Source organism: Aegilops tauschii, chromosome 1 (assembly GCF_002575655.3).
Source record: "Aegilops tauschii subsp. strangulata cultivar AL8/78 chromosome 1, Aet v6.0, whole genome shotgun sequence".
NCBI lineage: Eukaryota > Viridiplantae > Streptophyta > Magnoliopsida > Poales > Poaceae > Aegilops > Aegilops tauschii.
Window position 1 is genome coordinate 406,346,878 of NC_053035.3, and position 19,811 is coordinate 406,366,688.

Consider the following 19,811-nt stretch of genomic DNA (forward strand, 5'->3'; position numbering starts at 1 on the left):
GAATAAGTTTCTCAAACATAGGGTGGCAATGCCCCTCTCCCGGTCTCTTTCAATGGCTGGGTATCATGAACCGCACAAGGAAGAGAAGCAACTTGATAATCTATTCTAAGTATGGTCTAGAGATTGGCCTTTTCCATTTACAAGATATCATATTTTCTCAAATGCAACCAGGTGAACTCTAAAACCGAGAAAATATTTTAGCATCAAACATGGTTATGTGTTCTACATACGTGTGAATTTATGTGGAAAAAATGACATCCATGGTGATCTAGATGAAAAAATAGACCTCAATAATTCTTTAAAATTACATTTCAAATCACTGATTTTGCTTTTTTAGAGCACCACATGTCATTTTCTCTTGAAACTTCACAAGAGGTAGAAGACTCAACCATGTTCATCATAATAAAATAATCAAAAGTTTAAGAATTGTTTCGCTGGTTTTTATTTTATTGTTTATCAGGCTGCATGTGCAACACCCAAGGTACAAAAGTCCATCTCCTTTTTTTTTACCATTTACAAATGGTCCTATATGCTCCCGAAAGTTACTAGCGGGTACTCAAATTTTATTGATTTGAGGTAGCTTCATCCGACAAGTGTTCTAGTGCACCTGGTGATGTAGATTACTACTACAGGATGAAATATACAATTCAAAGTTTCCCTTCTCATTAGGGTTTGCTCCTCTCGTTGACCATGTTGACATTGAAATTTCTCCTTCCCTTTATCGATCTCCCTTTCCAGGAACTTTGCTCAAACAATCTCAGGATGGCCTAGATTCGGTGCCTGACCTTGGCAAGTAGCGGCTAGGGTTTGGGGGGTAGGACTCTCTGTGTTGTGCAAGGTCTAGGGTTTTGCCATGGCGGATGATGCTTTGACTTTGACGTCAAGCAAAACTAACGGTCTGGAAGAGATGATGTGTCGAATGGGAATCAAAGAGGAAGACTTTGATGACGTAATCTTTAAAGATGTAAACCTGGCAGTGACAGCGGCCAACAGTTCGTTGGTGATTGCTAGGGTTCATATGAAGCACGAGTGTGGTGATTAATGGTTCTTCAAGAATATGTGCAACACAGGGGACATGGCACATGAGGTTAAGCTCAAAGCGCTTGGTGATAACTTGTATACGATGCAATTTTCTTGCCCGGATTATTGAGACTAAGTCATGGAGGGTGGCATGTGGACTTTTCGAGGTAATCCAATGCTCCTAGCTCCATATGATGGGTTCATGAATCCGTCGATGACCCATGATTTACTTTATGGTTTTGGTTCGATGGTGAAATCCCTGGCATCAGAAGCAGGGGAATTTTATTCAGAGGAGACAACGTCTAGCGACTTTGCATGAAATTTCTTTTGGGTTAAGGTCATACACATAAGTGGGTTGAGGATTATGAAATCACAAATGCAACACCTAGTGTTAACCCTCTTAATTTCCCTTTGGTATATAATGTGTGTGAAGGTTCAATGGCTTGACCCCGCAAAAAAAGGTTCAATGGCTTGTGTGCCATGTAGGATGAAGGCTACGAGCTCATGTGGTGTATGAAATATAGAGTTTTCTTAATGGGTTAAATATGGTAGGGTGTAAATGGCTTTTCAAATCCAGACGTGACTCCGAGGGAAATCTTGGAAGGTTAAAATGCTTGTCTAACCAAGAGGCTTGTTATAAAGAAAGAAGATGTTCGTCATATGACATATTTCCTCTTGTATGGATTAAGGAATTGTCAAGATGGTTGTGTTATCATCATGACATGTGTTTATCTTGACTTAATTAATAATTTTACGTGGCTGAATCAATAGATTTTGTTGTGAAAGAAAAAATAACATAAGGCGTGTTGTCTGAAAATAATATTTTATGAATTTAGACAAACATTGAGACAATGCTACCATAAGTCCGGGGAGTAGATCTACCTCATGTAGACAAAAACTCACTAGCTAAACTAGGAGTTTTCTATCTTCCAATAATGACATAAAGGATCTTGGTGTTGTCTCATGCATTAATTGTATGGAGATCCATTGAGACACGGGTCCAAAAGGAGTATAAGTTCTATTATGATGACATAAATGGATACAGTATGAAAGAAATACATTATACGCGAGTGCTATGCCTCACCTGCTCCAAAACTCAAGGATGATAAAGTTGGATATTTAGTGTCTGAGGAACCAATTTTAAACTGGTCAAATAATGTTGGTTCCTTATGCTTCAGCTGTGAGAAGCACCTTATGTATTAAGTATGAACGCATCCTCATATTTATGATTGGGGTACTTGGCAAACACGCGTGTAATCCAGAACTGGACCATTGGAAAGTCGTTATCAAGCTTTGTAGTATATGCAAGGAGATTATTATTACATGCTCACGAATGGTGAGTTTGATGATCAAACATTGTTTTCGCGAGGTGTGTGGACATCAAGAATTCCACATCATGTTACATTCACACCCTTCCATGAGGAGCTTTATCGTTGAAGGAAATATGCCCTAGAGGCAATAATAAAGTATTATTTATTTCCTTATATCATGATAAATGTTTATTATTCATGCTAGAATTGTATTAACCGAAAACATAATACATGTGTGAATACATAGACAAACAGAGTGTCACTAGTATGCCTCTACTTGACTAGCTCGTTAATCAAAGATGGTTATGTTTCCTAGCCATAGACATGAGTTGTCATTTGATTAACGGGATCACCTCATTAGGAGAATGACGTGATTGACTTGACCCATTCCGTTAGCTTAGCACTCGATCGTTTAGTATGTTGCTATTGCTTTCTTCATGACTTATACATGTTCCTATGACTATGAGATTATGCAACTCCCGTTTACCGGAGGAACACTTTGTGTGCTACCAAACGTCACAACGTAACTGGGTGATTATAAAGGTGCTCTACAGGTGTCTCCAAAGGTACTTGTTGGATTGGCGTATTTCAAGATTAGGATTTGTCACTCCGATTGTCGGAGAGGTATCTCTGGGCCCACTCGGTAATGCACATCACTATAAGCCTTGCAAGCATTGTGACTAATGAGTTAGTTGCGGGATGATGTATTACGGAACGAGTAAAGAGACTTGCCGGTAACGAGATTGAACTAGGTATCGAGATACCGACGATCGAATCTCGGGCAAGTAACATACCGATGACAAAGGGAACAACGTATGTTGTTATGCGGTCTGACCGATAAAGATCTTCGTAGAATATGTGGGAACCAATATGAGCATCCAGGTTCCGCTATTGGTTATTGACCGGAGAGGTGTCTCGGTCATGTCTACATAGTTCTCGAACCCGTAGGGTCCGCACGCTTAAAGTTACGATGACAGTTATATTATGAGTTTATATGTTTTGATGTACCGAAGGTTGTTTGGAGTCCCGGATGTGATCACGGACATGATGAGGAGTCTCGAAATGGTCGAGACATAAAGATTGATATATTGGAAGCCTATGTTTGGACATCGGAAGTGTTCCGGGTGAAATCGGGATTTTTCCGGAGTACCGGGAGGTTACCGGAACCCCCCCGGTAACTTAATGGGCCTTAGTGGGCCTAGGTGGAAGAGAGGAGAGGAGGCTAGGGCAGGGCCGCGCCCCCATTCCCCCCAGTCCGAATAGGACAAGGAGAGGGGGGGCAGCGCCCCCCTTCCTTCCTCCCCTCCACCTCTTCCCCTCTTCCACTCCTAGTCCAACAAGGAAAGGGGGGAGTCCTACTCCCGGTAGGAGTAGGACTCCTCCTGGCGCGCACACCTCCTAGGCCGGCGGCCTCCCCCTTGCTCCTTTATATACAGGGGCAGGGGGCACCTCTAGACACACAATTGATATACGATATTTTAGCCGTGTGCGGTGCCCCCCTCCACCATATTACACCTCGATAATATCGTAGCGGAGCTTAGGCGAAGCCCTGCGTCGGTAGAACATCATCATCGTCACCACGCTGTCGTGCTGACGAAACTCTCCCTCAACACTCGGCTGGATCGGAGTTCGAGGGACGTCATCGAGCTGAATGTGTGCTGAACTCGGAGGTGCCGTGCGTTCGGTACTTGATCGGTCGGATCGTGAATACGTACGACTACATCAACCGCGTTGTGTTAACGCTTCCGCTTTTGGTCTACGAGGGTACGTGGAAAACACTCTCCCCTCTCGTTGCTATGCATCACCATGATCTTGCGTGTGCGTAGGAATTTTTTTGAAATTACTACGTTCCCCAACAGTGGTATCAGAGCCAGGTTTTATGCGTTGATGCTATGCACGAGTAGAACACAAGTGAGTTGTGGGCGATATAAGTCATACTGCTTACCAGCATGTCATACTTTGGTTCGGCGGTATTGTGAGATGAAACGGCCCGGACCGCCATTACGCGTACGCTTACGCGAGACTGGTTTCACCGTTGTGAGCACTCGTTGCTTAAAGGTGACTGGCGGGTGTCTGTCTCTCTCACTTTAGTTGAACCGAGTGTGGCTACGCCCGGTCCTTGCGAAGGTTAAAACAGCACCAACTTGACAAACTATCGTTGTGATTTTGATGCGTAGGTAAGAACGGTTCTTGCTAAGCCCGTAGCAGCCACGTAAAACTTGCAACAACAAAGTAGAGGACGTCTAACTTGTTTTTGCAGGGCATGTTGTGATGTGATATGGTCAAGACATGATGCTATATTTTATTGTATGAGATGATCATGTTTTGTAACCGAGTTATCGGCAACTGGCAGGAGCCATATGGTTGTCGCTTTATTGTATGCAATGCAATCGCCATGTAATTGTTTTACTTTATCACTAAGCGGTAGCGATAGTCGTAAAAGCAATAAGTTGGCGAGACGACAACGATACTACGATGGAGATCAAGGTGTCGCGCCGGTGACGATGGTGATCATGACGGTGCTTCGGAGATGGAGATCACAAGCACAAGATGATGATGGCCATATCATATCACTTATATTGATTGCATGTGATGTTAATCTTTTATGCATCTTATCTTGCTTTGATTGACGGTAGCATTATAAGATGATCTCTCACTAAAATTTCAAGATAAAAGTGTTCTCCCTGAGTATGCACCATTGCGAAAGTTCTTCGTGCTGAGACACCACGTGATGATCGGGTGTGATAGGCTCTACGTTCAAATACAACGGTTGCAAAACAGTTGCACACGCGGAATACTCAGGTTAAACTTGACGAGCCTAGCATATGCAGATATGGCCTCGGAACACGGAGACCGAAAGGTCGAGCGTGAATCATATAGTAGATATGATCAACATAGTGATGTTCACCATTGAAACCACTCCATCTCATGTGATGATCGGACATGGTTTAGTTGATTTGGATCACGTAATCACTTAGATGATTAGAGGGATGTCTATCTAAGTGGGAGTTCTGAAGTAATATGATTAATTGAACTTGAATTTATCATGAACTTAGTACCTGATAGTATCTTGCTTGTCTATGTTAATTGTAGATAAATGGCCCGTGCCGTTGTTCCGTTGAATTTTAATGCGTTCCTTGAGAAAGCAAAGTTGAAAGATGATGGTAGCAATTACACGGACTGGGTCCGTAACTTGAGGATTATCCTCATTGCTGCACAGAAGAATTACGTCCTGGAAGCACCGCTAGGTGCCAGGCCTCCTGCAAGAGCAACACCAGAAGTTATGAACGTCTGGCAGAGCAAAGCTGATGACTACTCGATAGTTCAGTGTGCCATGCTTTACGGCTTAGAACCGGGTCTTCAACGACGTTTTGAACGTCATGGAGCATATGAGATGTTCCAGGAGTTGAAGTTAATATTTCAAGCAAATGCCCGGATTGAGAGATATGAAGTCTCCAATAAGTTCTACAGCTGCAAGATGGAAGAGAATAGTACTGTCAGTGAGCATATACTCAAAATGTCTGGGTATAATAATCACTTGATTCAACTGGGAGTTAATCTTCCGGATGATAGCGTCATTGACAGAATTCTTCAATCACTGCCACCAAGCTACAAGAGCTTCGTGATGAACTATAATATGCAAGGGATGAATAAGACAATTCCCGAGCTCTTCGCAATGCTAAAGGCAGCGGAGGTAGAAATCAAAAAGGAGCATCAAGTGTTGATGGTCAGTAAGACCACTAGTTTCAAGAAAAAGGGCAAATGGAAGAAGAAGGGGAACTTCAAGAAGAACAGCAAGCAAGTTGCTGTTCAGGAGAAGAAACCCAAGTCTGGACCTAAGCCTGAAACTGAGTGCTTCTACTGCAAGCAAACTGGTCACTGGAAGCGGAACTGCCCCAAGTATTTGGCGGATAAGAAGGATGGCAAGGTTAACAAAGGTATATGTGATATACATGTTATTGATGTGTACCTTACTAATGCTCGCAGTAGCACCTGGGTATTTGATACTGGTTCTGTTGCTAATATTTGCAACTCAAAACAGGGGCTACGGATTAAGCGAAGATTGGCTAAGCACGAGGTGACGATGCATGTGGGAAATGGTTCCAAAGTCGATGTGATCGCCGTCGGCACGCTACCTCTACATCTACCTTCGGGATTAGTTTTAGACCTAAATAATTGTTATTTGGTGCCAACGTTGAGCATGAACATTATATCTGGATCTTGTTTGATGCGAGACGGTTATTCATTTAAATCAGAGAATAATGATTGTTCTATTTATATGAATAATATCTTTTATGGTCATGCACCCTTGAAGAGTGGTCTATTTTTAATGAATCTCGATAGTAGTGACACACATATTCATAATGTGAAGCCAAAAGATGAAGAGTTGATAATGACAGTGCAACTTATTTGTGGCACTGCCGTTTAGGTCATATCGGTGTAAAGCGCATGAACAAACTCCATACTGATGGACTTTTGGAATCACTTGATTATGAATCACTTGGTACTTGCGAACCGTGCCTCATGGGCAAGATGACTAAAACACCGTTCTCCGGAACTATGGAGAGAGCAACAGATTTATTGGAAATCATACATACAGATGTATGTGGTCCGAAGAATATTGGGCTCGTGGCGGATATCGTTATTTTCTCACCTTCACAGATGATTTGAGCAGATATGGGTATATCTACTTAATGAAACATAAGTCTGAAACATTTGAAAAGTTCAAAGAATTTCAGAGTGAAGTTGAAAATCATCGTAACAAGAAAATAAAATTTCTACGATCTGATCGTGGAGGAGAATATTTGAGTTATGAGTTTGGTCTTCATTTGAAACAATGCGGAATAGTTTCACAACTCACGCCACCCGGAACACCACAGCGTAATGGTGTGTTCGAACGTCGTAATCGTACTTTACTAGATATGGTGCGATCTATGATGTCTCTTACTGATTTACCGCTATCGTTTTGGGGTTATGCTTTAGAGACGGCTGCATTCACTCTAAATAGGGCACCATCAAAATCCATTGAAACGACACCTTATGAACTATGGTTTGGCAAGAAACCAAAGTTGTCGTATCTTAAAGTTTGGGGTTGCGATGCTTATGTGAAGAAACTTCAACCTGATAAGCTCGAACCTAAATCGGAGAAATGTGTCTTCATAGGATACCCAAAGGAGACTGTTGGGTACACCTTCTATCACAGATCCGAAGGCAATACATTCGTTGCTAAGAATGGATCCTTTCTAGAGAAGGAGTTTCTCTCGAAAGAAGTGAGTTGGAGGAAAGTAGAACTTGATGAGGTAACTGTACCTGCTCCCTTATTGGAAAGTAGATCATCACAGAAACCAGTTTCTGCGACACCTACGCCAATTAGTGGGGAAGTTAATGATAATGATCATGAAACTTCAGATCAAGTTATTACTGAACCTCGTAGGTCAACCAGATTAAGATCCGCACCAGAGTGGTACGGTAATCCTGTTCTGGAGGTTATGTTACTAGACCATGATGAACCTACGAACTATGAAGAAGCGATGGTGAGCCCAGATTCCGCAAAATGGCTTGAGGCCATGAAATCCGAGATGGCATCCATGTATGAGAACAAAGTATGGACTTTGGTTGACTTGCCCGATGGTCGGCAAGCCATTGAAAATAAATGGATCTTCAAGAAGAAGACTGACGCTGATGGTAATGTTACTGTCTATAAAGCTCGACTTGTTGCAAAAGGTTTTCGACAAGTTCAAGGGATTGACTACGATGAGACCTTCTCACCCGTAGCGATGCTTAAGTCTGTCCGAATCATGTTAGCAATTGCCGCATTTTATGATTATGAAATTTGGGAAATGGATGTAAAAACTGCATTCCTGAATGGATTTCTGGAAGAAGAGTTGTATATGATGCAACCGGAAGGTTTTATCGATCCAAAGGGAGCTAACAAAGTGTGCAAGCTCCAGCGATCCATTTATGGACTGGTGCAAGCCTCTTGGAGTTGGAATAAACGCTTTGATAGTGTGATCAAAGCATTTGGTTTTATACAGACTTTTGGAGAAGCCTGTATTTACAAGAAAGTGAGTGGGAGCTCAGTAGCATTTCTGATATTATATGTGGATGACATATTGCTGATTGGAAATGGTATAGAATTTCTGGATAGCATAAAGGGATACTTGAATAAGAGTTTTTCAATGAAAGACCTCGGTGAAGCTGCATATATATTAGGCATTAAGATCTATAGAGATAGATCAAGACGCTTAATTGGACTTTCACAAAGCACATACCTTGACAAAGTTTTGAAGAAGTTCAAAATGGATCAAGCAAAGAAAGGGTTCTTGCCTGTACTACAAGGTGTGAGATTGAGTAAGACTCAATGCCCGACCATTGCAGAAGATAGAGAGAAGATGAAAGATGTTCCCTATGCTTCAGCCATAGGCTCTATCATGTATGCAATGCTGTGTACCAGACCTGATGTGTGCCTTGCTATAAGTTTAGCAGGGAGGTACCAAAGTAATCCAGGAGTGGATCACTGGACAGCGGTCAAGAACATCCTGAAATACCTGAAAAGGACCAAGGATATGTTTCTCGTTTATGGAGGTGACAAAGAGCTCATCGTAAATGGTTACGTTGATGCAAGCTTTGACACTGATCCAGACGATTCTAAATCGCAAACCGGATACGTATTTACATTGAACGGTGGAGCTGTCAGTTGGTGCAGTTCTAAGCAAAGTGTCGTGGCGGGATCTACGTGTGAAGCGGAGTACATAGCTGCTTCAGAAGCAGCAAATGAAGGAGTCTGGATGAAGGAGTTCATATCCGATCTAGGTGTCATACCTAGTGCATCGGGACCAATGAAAATCTTTTGTGACAATACTGGTGCAATTGCCTTAGCAAAGGAATCCAGATTTCACAAGAGAACCAAGCACATCAAAAGACGCTTCAATTCCATCCGGGATTTAGTCCAGGTGGGAGACATAGAAATTTGCAAGATACATACGGATCTGAATGTTGCAAACCCGTTGACTGAGCCTCTTCCACGAGCAAAACATGATCAGCACCAAGACTCCATGGGTGTAAGGATCATTACTGTGTAATCTAGATTATTGACTCTAGTGCAAGTGGGAGACTGAAGGAAATATGCCCTAGAGGCAATAATAAAGTATTATTTATTTCCTTATATCATGATAAATGTTTATTATTCATGCTAGAATTGTATTAACCGGAAACATAATACATGTGTGAATACATAGACAAACAGAGTGTCACTAGTATGCCTCTATTTGACTAGCTCGTTAATCAAAGATGGTTATGTTTCCTAGCCATAGACATGAGTTGGCATTTGATTAACGGGATCACCTCATTAGGAGAATGACATGATTGACTTGACCCATTCGTTAGCTTAGCACTCGATCGTTTAGTATGTTGCTATTGCTTTCTTCATGACTTATACATGTTCCTATGACTATGAGATTATGCAACTCCCGTTTACCGGAGGAACACTTTGTGTGCTACCAAACGTCACAACGTAACTGGGTGATTATAAAGGTGCTCTACAGGTGTCTCCAAAGGTACTTGTTGGGTTGGCGTATTTCGAGATTAGGATTTGTCACTCCGATTGTCGGAGAGGTATCTCTGGGCCCACTCGGTAATGCACATCACTATAAGCCTTGCAAGCATTGTGACTAATGAGTTAGTTGCGGGATGATGTATTACGGAACGAGTAAAGAGACTTGCCGGTAACGAGATTGAACTAGGTATCGAGATACCGACGATCGAATCTCGGGCAAGTAACATACCGATGACAAAGGGAACAACGTATGTTGTTATGCGGTCTGACCGATAAAGATCTTCGTAGAATATGTGGGAACCAATATGAGCATCCAGGTTCCGCTATTGGTTATTGACCGGAGAGGTGTCTCGGTCATGTCTACATAGTTCTCGAACCCGTAGGGTCCGCACGCTTAAAGTTACGATGACAGTTATATTATGAGTTTATATGTTTTGATGTACTGAAGGTTGTTCGGAGTCTCGGATGTGATCACGGACATGACGAGGAGTCTCGAAATGGTCGAGACATAAAGATTGATATATTGGAATCCTATGTTTGGACATCGGAAGTGTTCCGGGTGAAATCGGGATTTTTCCGGAGTACCGGGAGGTTACCGGAACCCCCCGGTAACTTAATGGGCCTTAGTGGGCCTAGGTGGAAGAGAGGAGAGGAGGCTAGGGCAGGGCCGCGCCCCCTTCCCCCCCAGTCCGAATAGGACAAGGAGTGGGGGGGCGCCCCCTTCCTTCCTCCCCTCCACCTCTTCCCCTCTTCCACTCCTAGTCCAACAAGGAAAGGGGGGGAGTCCTACTCCCGGTAGGAGTAGGACTCCTCCTGGCGCGCCACACCTCCTAGGCCGGCGGCCTCCCCCTTGCTCCTTTATATACGGCGGCAGGGGGGCACCTCTAGACACACAATTGATATACGATATTTTAGCCGTGTGCGGTGCCCCCCTCCACCATATTACACCTCGATAATATCGTAGCGGAGCTTAGGCGAAGCCCTGCATCGGTAGAACATCATCATCGTCACCACGCCGTCGTGCTGACGAAACTCTCCCTCAACACTCGGCTGGATCGGAGTTCGAGGGACGTCATCGAGCTGAACGTGTGCTGAACTCGGAGGTGCCGTGCGTTCGGTACTTGATCGGTCGGATCGTGAAGACGTACGACTACATCAACCGCATTGTGTTAATGCTTCCGCTTTCGGTCTACGAGGGTACGTGGACAACACTCTCCCCTCTTGTTGCTATGCATCACCATGATCTTGCGTGTGCGTAGGATTTTTTTTGAAATTACTACGTTCCCCAACAATCGTGGCATCATCAACGATGCAAACTATTTTTGGCATGATAAGAGGCTACCAAGCAGGCTGTGTGTCGAAAGAATAGTATTCCCGAACTTAAGAGTGGTAGACAACATCTCTAAACTACTCATTGCGGTTATGATCGTGCAGTCCTCTATGCGAGTAAAAACAAGTCATTCGGTGTAGCAAAGACAACTGATAGTATGTTCCATACCATGAAACATAGAGTCCAGGATCAAACATATGCTGTTTGATATATAGGTTGCAAAACAATCTTATATTATGGGACGGAGGGAGTATAAGTTTTGTGGTTCTGCTTAGGCTTACCACCCATTCTTTTATGATTATGTTGCCGACATGGGTTTACAAAAGCCTTTTAATAGGACCATCAATGAAACCAACTCCCATAATGTAAAATGTTACTCCTTTCAAGATATAGAATGTTATACTATAAATATTGAGGTTCAATGACACTTTATTAGCGATTGCAACACCTTAGGTTGGTGTAATTTTTCAATTGAGAGTGGGCTTATGATGTTTGTTGACCTTACGATGGAGGGGGGGGGTGTTGGAATATTCATCTCAGGTCGTAACTGACTGAGGGAAAAGGGGGAGCCTTTTCCCCACGTACATGCCATGATCGGGGGCACCAAAGCTAGCTATTGGTTTCGGTCCTTGGTCCCTTTAGCGTATATAAAGAGCATGCCGTACCCCTTTGGGAGACACACATGTGTATGGGTTATACCCAGAACTACAAAGCACCAATCCTAAAAAGAAGGTGCTCAAGGTGATCAGAAGATCGACTACCACCGTCTGCCACCGCAAGGTCAGTATGTCGCCGTCCTGCTGCCCTTCTTCCCAGCCATGTCCTCACTGTCAAAGATCCCAAGGAGCAAGCATGGGATGCTGCTAATGGACCCAACCAATTCTGGTCAGTAATCTTTCACATATGTTTAGGTGTTCTAATCATGAGATTGAGATATACAGAAATAATTTGCTACCCATGGTGGTAGCTACAGATGCCCCCAATTTTTATCTAATGTTTTAATGTTAATCCTAAAGGAATTATGCTACCAGTATTATCATATCATAAAACTAGCACATGTTCCCCATGTACCACTTATGCGGTGAGCTATGGTGCTCGATTTGCTTTGGCCTATCCAAGAGGTTAGCCCTCTAGTCCTTCGACAGAGGAAAAGAGGTTTGTTCATTTCATGTGGTATCAGGCAACCGACATAAATTTGTCCACAATTGAGGGATGGTGGACATGTCCCCCGGCACCTAGCATGCCTGATCAGCGTTATGGTGCACCCGACCATGTAGATTACTACTACTCCCTCAATTCGAATGAATAAGGTGTGCTCACATCCCAAAATTCAACTTTGTGCATAAATTAGACCAATCAAACATAGATTATGGCATGTTTGTTTGGGCTTTTTCCTGACTTTTCCACTTCAGCTTAAAAGCCAAAAATAAAACTCCTATTTAGAGGCTTTTGGCTTTGACTTTTAGCTGATACCATCATATAACAATATTGAGTCATAAGTCAAAAACTGAAGCCAAAAGCGCCTATCTAGGCGAAAGTACATTTCTACACCGAGGAGCAAATGCTCCTGGTATGAACAGTAAAATCAAAAAAATAGAAAAAATATTCAAAAAATTCTGAATTTTTTTGTGACACACTCTCACAAATGTTTGTTGCGCATGCAAAATTTCATCGCGAAATCACATTGGTGGAAGGCGTGCCAAAAAAACAAAACCAGAGCTCAAAAATGCTTTTGTAAGTAACATTTTCAGAGCATCGATTTTTTTTACCACACCTTCCACCAATGTGATTTTGCGACGAAATTTTTCATGCACAACAAACATTTGTGGAAGTATGCCACAAAAGAATTTCAGAATTTTTTGAATTATTTTTAAATTTATTTGTTGTTACTGTTCACACCAGGAGCATTTGCTCCTGGGTGTAGAAACTCCACGTCCCTATCTAGGAGCTTTTTTGGCTGTCAAGTCGAAGTGGAAAAGCCAGAAAAAAGCCCAAACAAACGGGCCTATATGTAAATATATACCGTTGAATTCGTTTTGAGAATAAGTTTTCGATGATGTAATTTTGAAGTCACAAATATATTATATTGATCTAATTTATGATCAAAGTTGGACTTTGGAAACGTGCATGTTTTATTCATTGGAATGGAGGGAGTACATGATGTGTAACATACAAAGAAGAAAGAATGAAACTGGCTACTCTGCTGTCTGGACATTCGCCATAATGTGCACTCATGCGCTCCATGAGTTAGAAGTAATAGCCTTACAGGGAGATTCCTGTTATACTATGGTTCAAGTGGTAGCTAGAAAACTCTTGACGATTCGGGATCTGGACTGCTGAACGGAAGAATATCATTGCTGACCCAGCTACTAGTGGCCCTGTTTAGATACTCTAACTCAGTTAAAGGTTAGAGTTAGATTCTAACCCTAAACTAATCCTGAACTAATTCTAGCTAAAGAGGTGTTTGGATGGCAGGGTTAGATGGAGCGCGGATATGGCGAGGCGCCTTCACGGGCGGTGCGAGGTAGGGAGTGAGAGGACGAGAAGTTTCGAGGAAGTGGGGAGGGATTTGTTGCGGGGAGAGCGAGAGAAAAATGTGTTTTTTTAGTGGCCCCGAGAAAAACTAACCCAAATAAGCACCTCTTCGGTGGATTAGATTTAGATTTTTTGGATGGGTTAGATGCATCTAACCCAAACTAACCCTCATGTTTGGATATTTTTAGGTTAGTTGAGTCTAAACTAACCCAAACTAACTTTAACCCATGAATCCAAACAAGCCCAGTGTTCAGATGCACTGTACGACTGGCAACTCCCCATGATCCAAGGTTCCAAACGGCGTCATCATGATCAGAGCTAGTCTGATTCTGATTGGGGAACACAGATTTGGAGTATATTCCAGTTATATCTAACTACTACTGCTCCACTAGCAAATCATTCCCAGAAATCCATTTGCCGAAACATATACCTTTTAGAAAATTTAGATACTTGATGACAACTCTGGACGCCGAAGCGTACCAATGATTGTCAGGTAAACTTCGGGACAAGTGCTCCGCGGATGCTGAGAAAATCGACGGGGCGTGCTCCTCGACCTCGAGTCTCAGTCAAGGTCAGCAAAACCTGGTCTACGAAATGCGCTCCTTCATGCATTCGTGAGAAGGTGCGACCAGTTGAGACTTGAGACCGACTAGAATGCTGGGATTGACGGGAGAAATGGACATATTTGGGTCTATTTTTTTGCTTTTGAGATTCTCCTCAACCGAGTGCGCGAGTAGTTGACGAAGCAGGGCATACGGACGGAGACAATCCCAAGTCTTGAAATGAAACGACTCAATTATATTGTTTTCTTGGGAAGAAATCAAGACATGTCACATCTGGAGGAAGAAGAGAAGGAGAAGGAGATATAAATAAGGGATGAAAAATGCACCACGCAACACGCCACGTCCTATGGACCATTCGTGCCTGCCCGGGTTGACCCGGAGGCTTCCCCTCGGTCGCTGCTTCATGCGCATCACCAACCCGTACACCATAATCGTACTACCACCCACTTGATTAGTTAACTGTTGCCAGTAACCAAACAGTACGCAATGTGCAAACCAATCGTGAGTATGGTGAGAACATGAAGGGCCGTCGCAAAGAGGCAAGTAAAAGATATAAAAAATATCGCCCGGTCTGGGAATGACGCGTGGGACCAGAAGCCATGTGCAGTTGACACGTCGGACAGATATCCTTGATCCAGATGATGATCGATCCTATTAAACGCGAACGCGCGCGCTGCCTCGCTGGTTGCCAAGCAGCGGGCCACCAGACTCGCGTCCCCTCTCCCCCGGCACCGGCACCGCACAAAGCGCGCGCGGTCGAGAGAGATGGCGTACGCGGCGAGCTCGCCGGCGGTGCCGGACTGGCTGAACAAGGGCGACAACGCGTGGCAGCTGACGGCGGCGACGTTCGTGGGCATCCAGTCCATGCCGGGCCTGGTGGTCCTCTACGGCAGCATCGTGAAGAAGAAGTGGGCCGTCAACTCCGCCTTCATGGCGCTCTACGCCTACGCCTCCTCGCTCCTGGTGTGGGTGCTGGTCGGGTTCCGCATGGCGTTCGGCGAGCGGCTGCTGCCCTTCTGGGGCAAGGCGGGCGTGGCGCTGACGCAGGACTACCTCGTCGGCCGCGCCAAGCTGTCGGCGACGAAGCGCGGGAGCACGCCGCTGGTGGAGCCCTTCTACCCGGAGGCGACGCTGGTGATGTTCCAGTTCGAGTTCGCCGCCATCACGCTCATCCTGCTGGCGGGCTCCGTGCTGGGCCGCATGAACATCAAGGCCTGGATGGCCTTCACGCCGCTCTGGCTCATGCTCTCCTACACCGTCGGCGCCTTCAGCCTCTGGGGCGGCGGCTTCCTCTACCACTGGGGCGTCATCGACTACTCCGGCGGCTACGTCATCCACCTCTCCTCCGGCATCGCCGGCTTCACCGCCGCATACTGGGTACGTACGCAGCTCCCATCCTTACTTCCCCTGCATGTCGGAACGGCGACGCGTGAGCCTGCGCGCGGGTCCGGCGGCCAGTGCTCCGGCGGCCGTCTCGATCGGGTTCGGCTAACGTGTTAGGTGGTAGCAGCCAGTCGTTGCTAGCCAAGTAGTTTGACCGTGCACAGCGATGTGGATGGATGCCATTGCCATGCCACCGTGGGAATACACATGGCAGCACAGAGTAAAAGTACAGCTACAGTTCTACTGATGTCTGGACCGGAACCTTGCTGGGGTAGATACATGTTCTTCAAAGTAACGTTGGAAGATTTCTAAAAATAAGCCATGTCGGAAGAAATTAGCGCGGGTCGTTGTAGACTTTCTTTTCTTTCTTTGGGCGGTCACATGATACGAGTACAAGTATTTCGCTGATAGCTGCAGGCACCCGGAAAAGGGGTCCAAGGAAACCGCTTTGCCTCATGGAACGTGTGAACCAGTTGGACCGTGTCGTTTGCTTCGGCTGGCCTGTGGGCGCGGCGTCGTCGGTGAACGGTGACGGAAGACTTCCGGCGCTCCATTTTGTGGTGATGCCGTTGTTCCAGGTCCCAATCACTGTGCGAGGCAACTTGAAGTAGTACTGGAACTGGACGGAACGCCCAATTTTATCTCTAACGGGTCACGGTTACACCGGCTACAAATATCCAGCGTCGCTGTCTGTCGCGTTATCCGACTTTGGTGTGTTCATGGCTTCTCACTGACCACGCTGTGGCTGACAGGTGGGCCCGAGGCTGAAGAGCGACCGGGAGCGGTTCTCCCCGAACAACATCCTGCTCATGATCGCCGGCGGCGGGCTGCTGTGGATGGGGTGGGCCGGGTTCAACGGCGGCGCGCCCTACGCCGCCAACATCACGGCGTCCGTGGCCGTGCTCAACACCAACGTCAGCGCGGCGACGAGCCTCCTCACCTGGACCTGCCTCGACGTCATCTTCTTCGGCAAGCCGTCCGTCATCGGCGCCGTCCAGGGCATGATGACCGGCCTCGTCTGCATCACCCCCGGCGCAGGTACCAAACATCTCCTTGCACGTCGTACGTACGGAACACAAGAGTAGACGCTTCTTTGAGATTAGAGAAATGTCAATTGATCAATCAATGTGTTGTCGTGGAGTAGCAGCACAAGAAAGTCAAATTAGGACACCGCAAAAGTCGCATGGACAGCTCGTACGGTAACAAGTCCACACCAACGTAGCAACAGTAGTTCATAGAGAGCGCCACCTGCCGCACTAGTTTTGCTAATGACCAGATTGTTTTAGAACTTAGAAGTGTGTTAAGTTTGTATAGCTGCGAAGGACGTTGTATTTTGACATGTAATTTCTACGTGACAGGGCTGGTGCAGACGTGGGCGGCGGTGGTGATGGGCATCTTCGCGGGCAGCGTGCCGTGGTTCACCATGATGATCCTGCACAAGAAGTCGGCGCTGCTGATGAAGGTGGACGACACCCTGGCCGTCTTCCACACGCACGCCGTGGCGGGGCTCCTCGGCGGCGTCCTCACGGGGCTCCTGGCCACGCCGGAGCTGATGATGATGGAGTCGTCGGTGCCGGGGCCCAAGGGCGCCTTCTACGGCGGGGGCATCAAGCAGGTGGGCAAGCAGCTGGCCGGCGCGGCGTTCGTGATCGTGTGGAACCTCGTGGTCACCACGCTCATCCTGCTCGGCATCGGGCTGTTCGTGCCGCTGCGGATGCCCGACGACCAGCTCATGATCGGCGACGACGCCGCGCACGGGGAGGAGGCCTACGCGCTGTGGGGCGACGGCGAGAAGTTCGACGCCACGCGGCACGACGTGTCCAGGGGCGCCGGCGGGGAGAGGGAGATGGGCACCGCGGAGCAGCGGCTCGCCGGCATGGGAGCCAGGGGCGTCACCATCCAGTTGTAGGAGGGGATCGATCGAGGGCCTGTACTGTTGATGTTTCTCGTAGGAAGGACTGTAGGAATAGTGATGCTTTTAACTGCAGGGTAAGTTGCTGATGTGATCTTGGCTGTTCCGACATACTGCTAGTACAGTATTATTTTTCCATACAACCTCGCGGCCGGCCGGTCGTGAATCTCTGGAAAACTCTCTCGCGGTGGCTGCCAATGTGGTGCAGTCCTGCCCCTCTCAACGAGGGTCTTGTGTCTGAAATACCGACGTTGTAGGGGGCTCAAGCCGCCGGTGAGCAGCCGTGGCAACGCAGATGGGGTGTCGTGGAGGCCTGGACAGTGTGGCTGGATAGGCGGATCATCGAGGCAACTATAGGGAAAACCTCGGATCTCGTCCGGATCGAGCGATGGTTGTGCTTTAATCCCTCTTGAGGGCGTCTTTTTGGAGCTTGCGCTGGTTGGAGTGAAAATATCATGCGAAAACCAACATTCGGTGAAAACTAATAAAAACCACAAAAGAATGATGTTTTAAGTTTTGAAAAAATAACAAAAAAAAAAGAAATGTGAAGAGGGTGATGTACTGTTGCCCTGCAAAATTTCAAGTTCAAACATGCTACAGGATACGAGCTATAAAAAAAGATAAAATCAGCATTGAATAGTGTTGAACACTGACGTCACTATTCATTGCTAAATTTGCCTTTTTATAGCTCGCATGCCGTAATGTGTTTTTACTTAAAATTTCACATGATAATAGAACATCATCCTCTTAACGTCCCATATTTTTTAGGATATGTTGAAACTTTCAAACATGGTTTCCACGAAGTTTTTTTTTGAATGTTGGTTTTCGTATGATATTCTCCCCTGGTTGGAGACACTAGCAGCGACGGTGCTGAGGTCACGGCAGCCTCATTTTCTTCGATTTATCGAGACTTTGGAGCAAGATCTGCAGCGACTTGTGGCGGGGAGGTGGTGGTTGTCGGCGGTTATTGTTGCGTCGCAGCACAGTAGCATGCAGCCGGCCTGACGACGGCGTTCTTGCTCGTTGCGGTGTTGTCTGATGGCGCCGTAGGAGTTGGGCGATGGGGCGGCGGCCCGGCTTCTTCGGTGGTGGCGGCCTTCATGGTCATGTGGATGTCGCAGAGGTTGGGTCTCGCGGTGGCGACGACCTCTATGAGGTTGGCGGCAGTATGGGACACCCTCTCCACTAACAGATCAGGTTTGATGTGGCTCGGTGGGTGACACATGCGTCTCTTCCAGAGGCGTCATGTCATGCCTATCGCCGGCAGGTGAAGTCCCTGGCGGTGCTACACACGACTCTCATGTGGAGACGTCAAGTCATGCCTGTTGTCAATAGATGTTGCATGGTGGCTCTGCAGAGATGTCATGTTTTGCATATTGCTATTGAATTGAAGGTGATCTTGGCACTTGTGGCATACAATATTATTTTTCCATACAACCTCGCGACTGGCCGGTTGTGAATATGTGGAAAACTCTTTGGTGGTCGCTGCCAATGTGGTGCAGTCCTGGCGCTCTCAATGAGGGTTTTGTGTCTGAATTGCCGGGTAGTGGGCAGCTCGGGGCGAATCAAAAGATCCACAAACTTGCGGAGACTCATGATACAACTTTGATCTTTATCTTGAAGACCAAACTGAATACTACGACAGCTCAGGAGTTGAGATGGAGGATAGGAATGCATAATGCAGAGGTTATGAGCAGTGATGCCCTAAGTGGTTGGCTAGCTCTGTCTTGGGAGGATGATGTTAGTGTGTGTGTCCTTAGGTGGTGACGCCACCGGATCAAATGAGTGCACATGTTCACGAGGTTCTATGGAGAACCAAAATCAGTTTAGAGGGGAGAGCTAGTAAGCTAGTATTTGCTTAAATACCTATGGCAACATTTTGATGAACCCCTAGCTGTGTGCCGGGGATTTTTATGAGATTCTCGCTTCCTCATGAAATAATTACGGGCGATTTCAAGAACGAATGGAAAATGCAATGGCTTCATAACACTATTGTTTTTTGCTCTTTCTCTAACTTGGGTTACACGTGGTTGCCATATACGTGGGACAATCGTCGGGATGGAGTTTGCAATGTGAAGGTCCGTCTGCACAGGGCTCTTGGGGATGTAGCTTCCTCGGACGGTTTCATAGTACGATAGTCTCCCATGTTTAGACTACTAAGTCTGATCATCACGCCAGTATGATCTCTTTGAGAAAACCGAAC

The 19,811-nt window shown here is 46.0% G+C and overlaps 1 protein-coding gene across 1 annotated transcript; it reads left to right on the top strand.

Annotated features, from left to right (window-relative positions):
* Positions 1–14,981: 14,981 nt before the first annotated feature.
* On the top strand, positions 14,982–17,746 carry LOC109752176 (ammonium transporter 2 member 1). Its single transcript, XM_020311068.4, has 3 exons — positions 14,982–15,690; positions 16,449–16,734; positions 17,055–17,746. Exons 1-3 carry the CDS (start codon positions 15,079–15,081, stop codon positions 17,603–17,605), a joined length of 1,449 nt encoding a protein of 482 aa, XP_020166657.1. The 5' UTR covers positions 14,982–15,078; the 3' UTR covers positions 17,606–17,746.
* Positions 17,747–19,811: the final 2,065 nt, after the last annotated feature.

What these genes read in the sequence shown, in the direction of transcription:
- LOC109752176 (XM_020311068.4), top strand. Translation starts at nt 15,079, where the DNA reads ATGGCGTACGCGGCGAGCTCGCCGGCGGTGCCGGACTGGCTGAACAAG. An exon ending in GCTTCACCGCCGCATACTGG is followed by an intron (nt 15,691 to 16,448) that starts GTACGTACGCAG and finishes TGTGGCTGACAG; the next exon opens with GTGGGCCCGAGGCTGAAGAG. An exon ending in CTGCATCACCCCCGGCGCAG is followed by an intron (nt 16,735 to 17,054) that starts GTACCAAACATC and finishes TCTACGTGACAG; the next exon opens with GGCTGGTGCAGACGTGGGCG.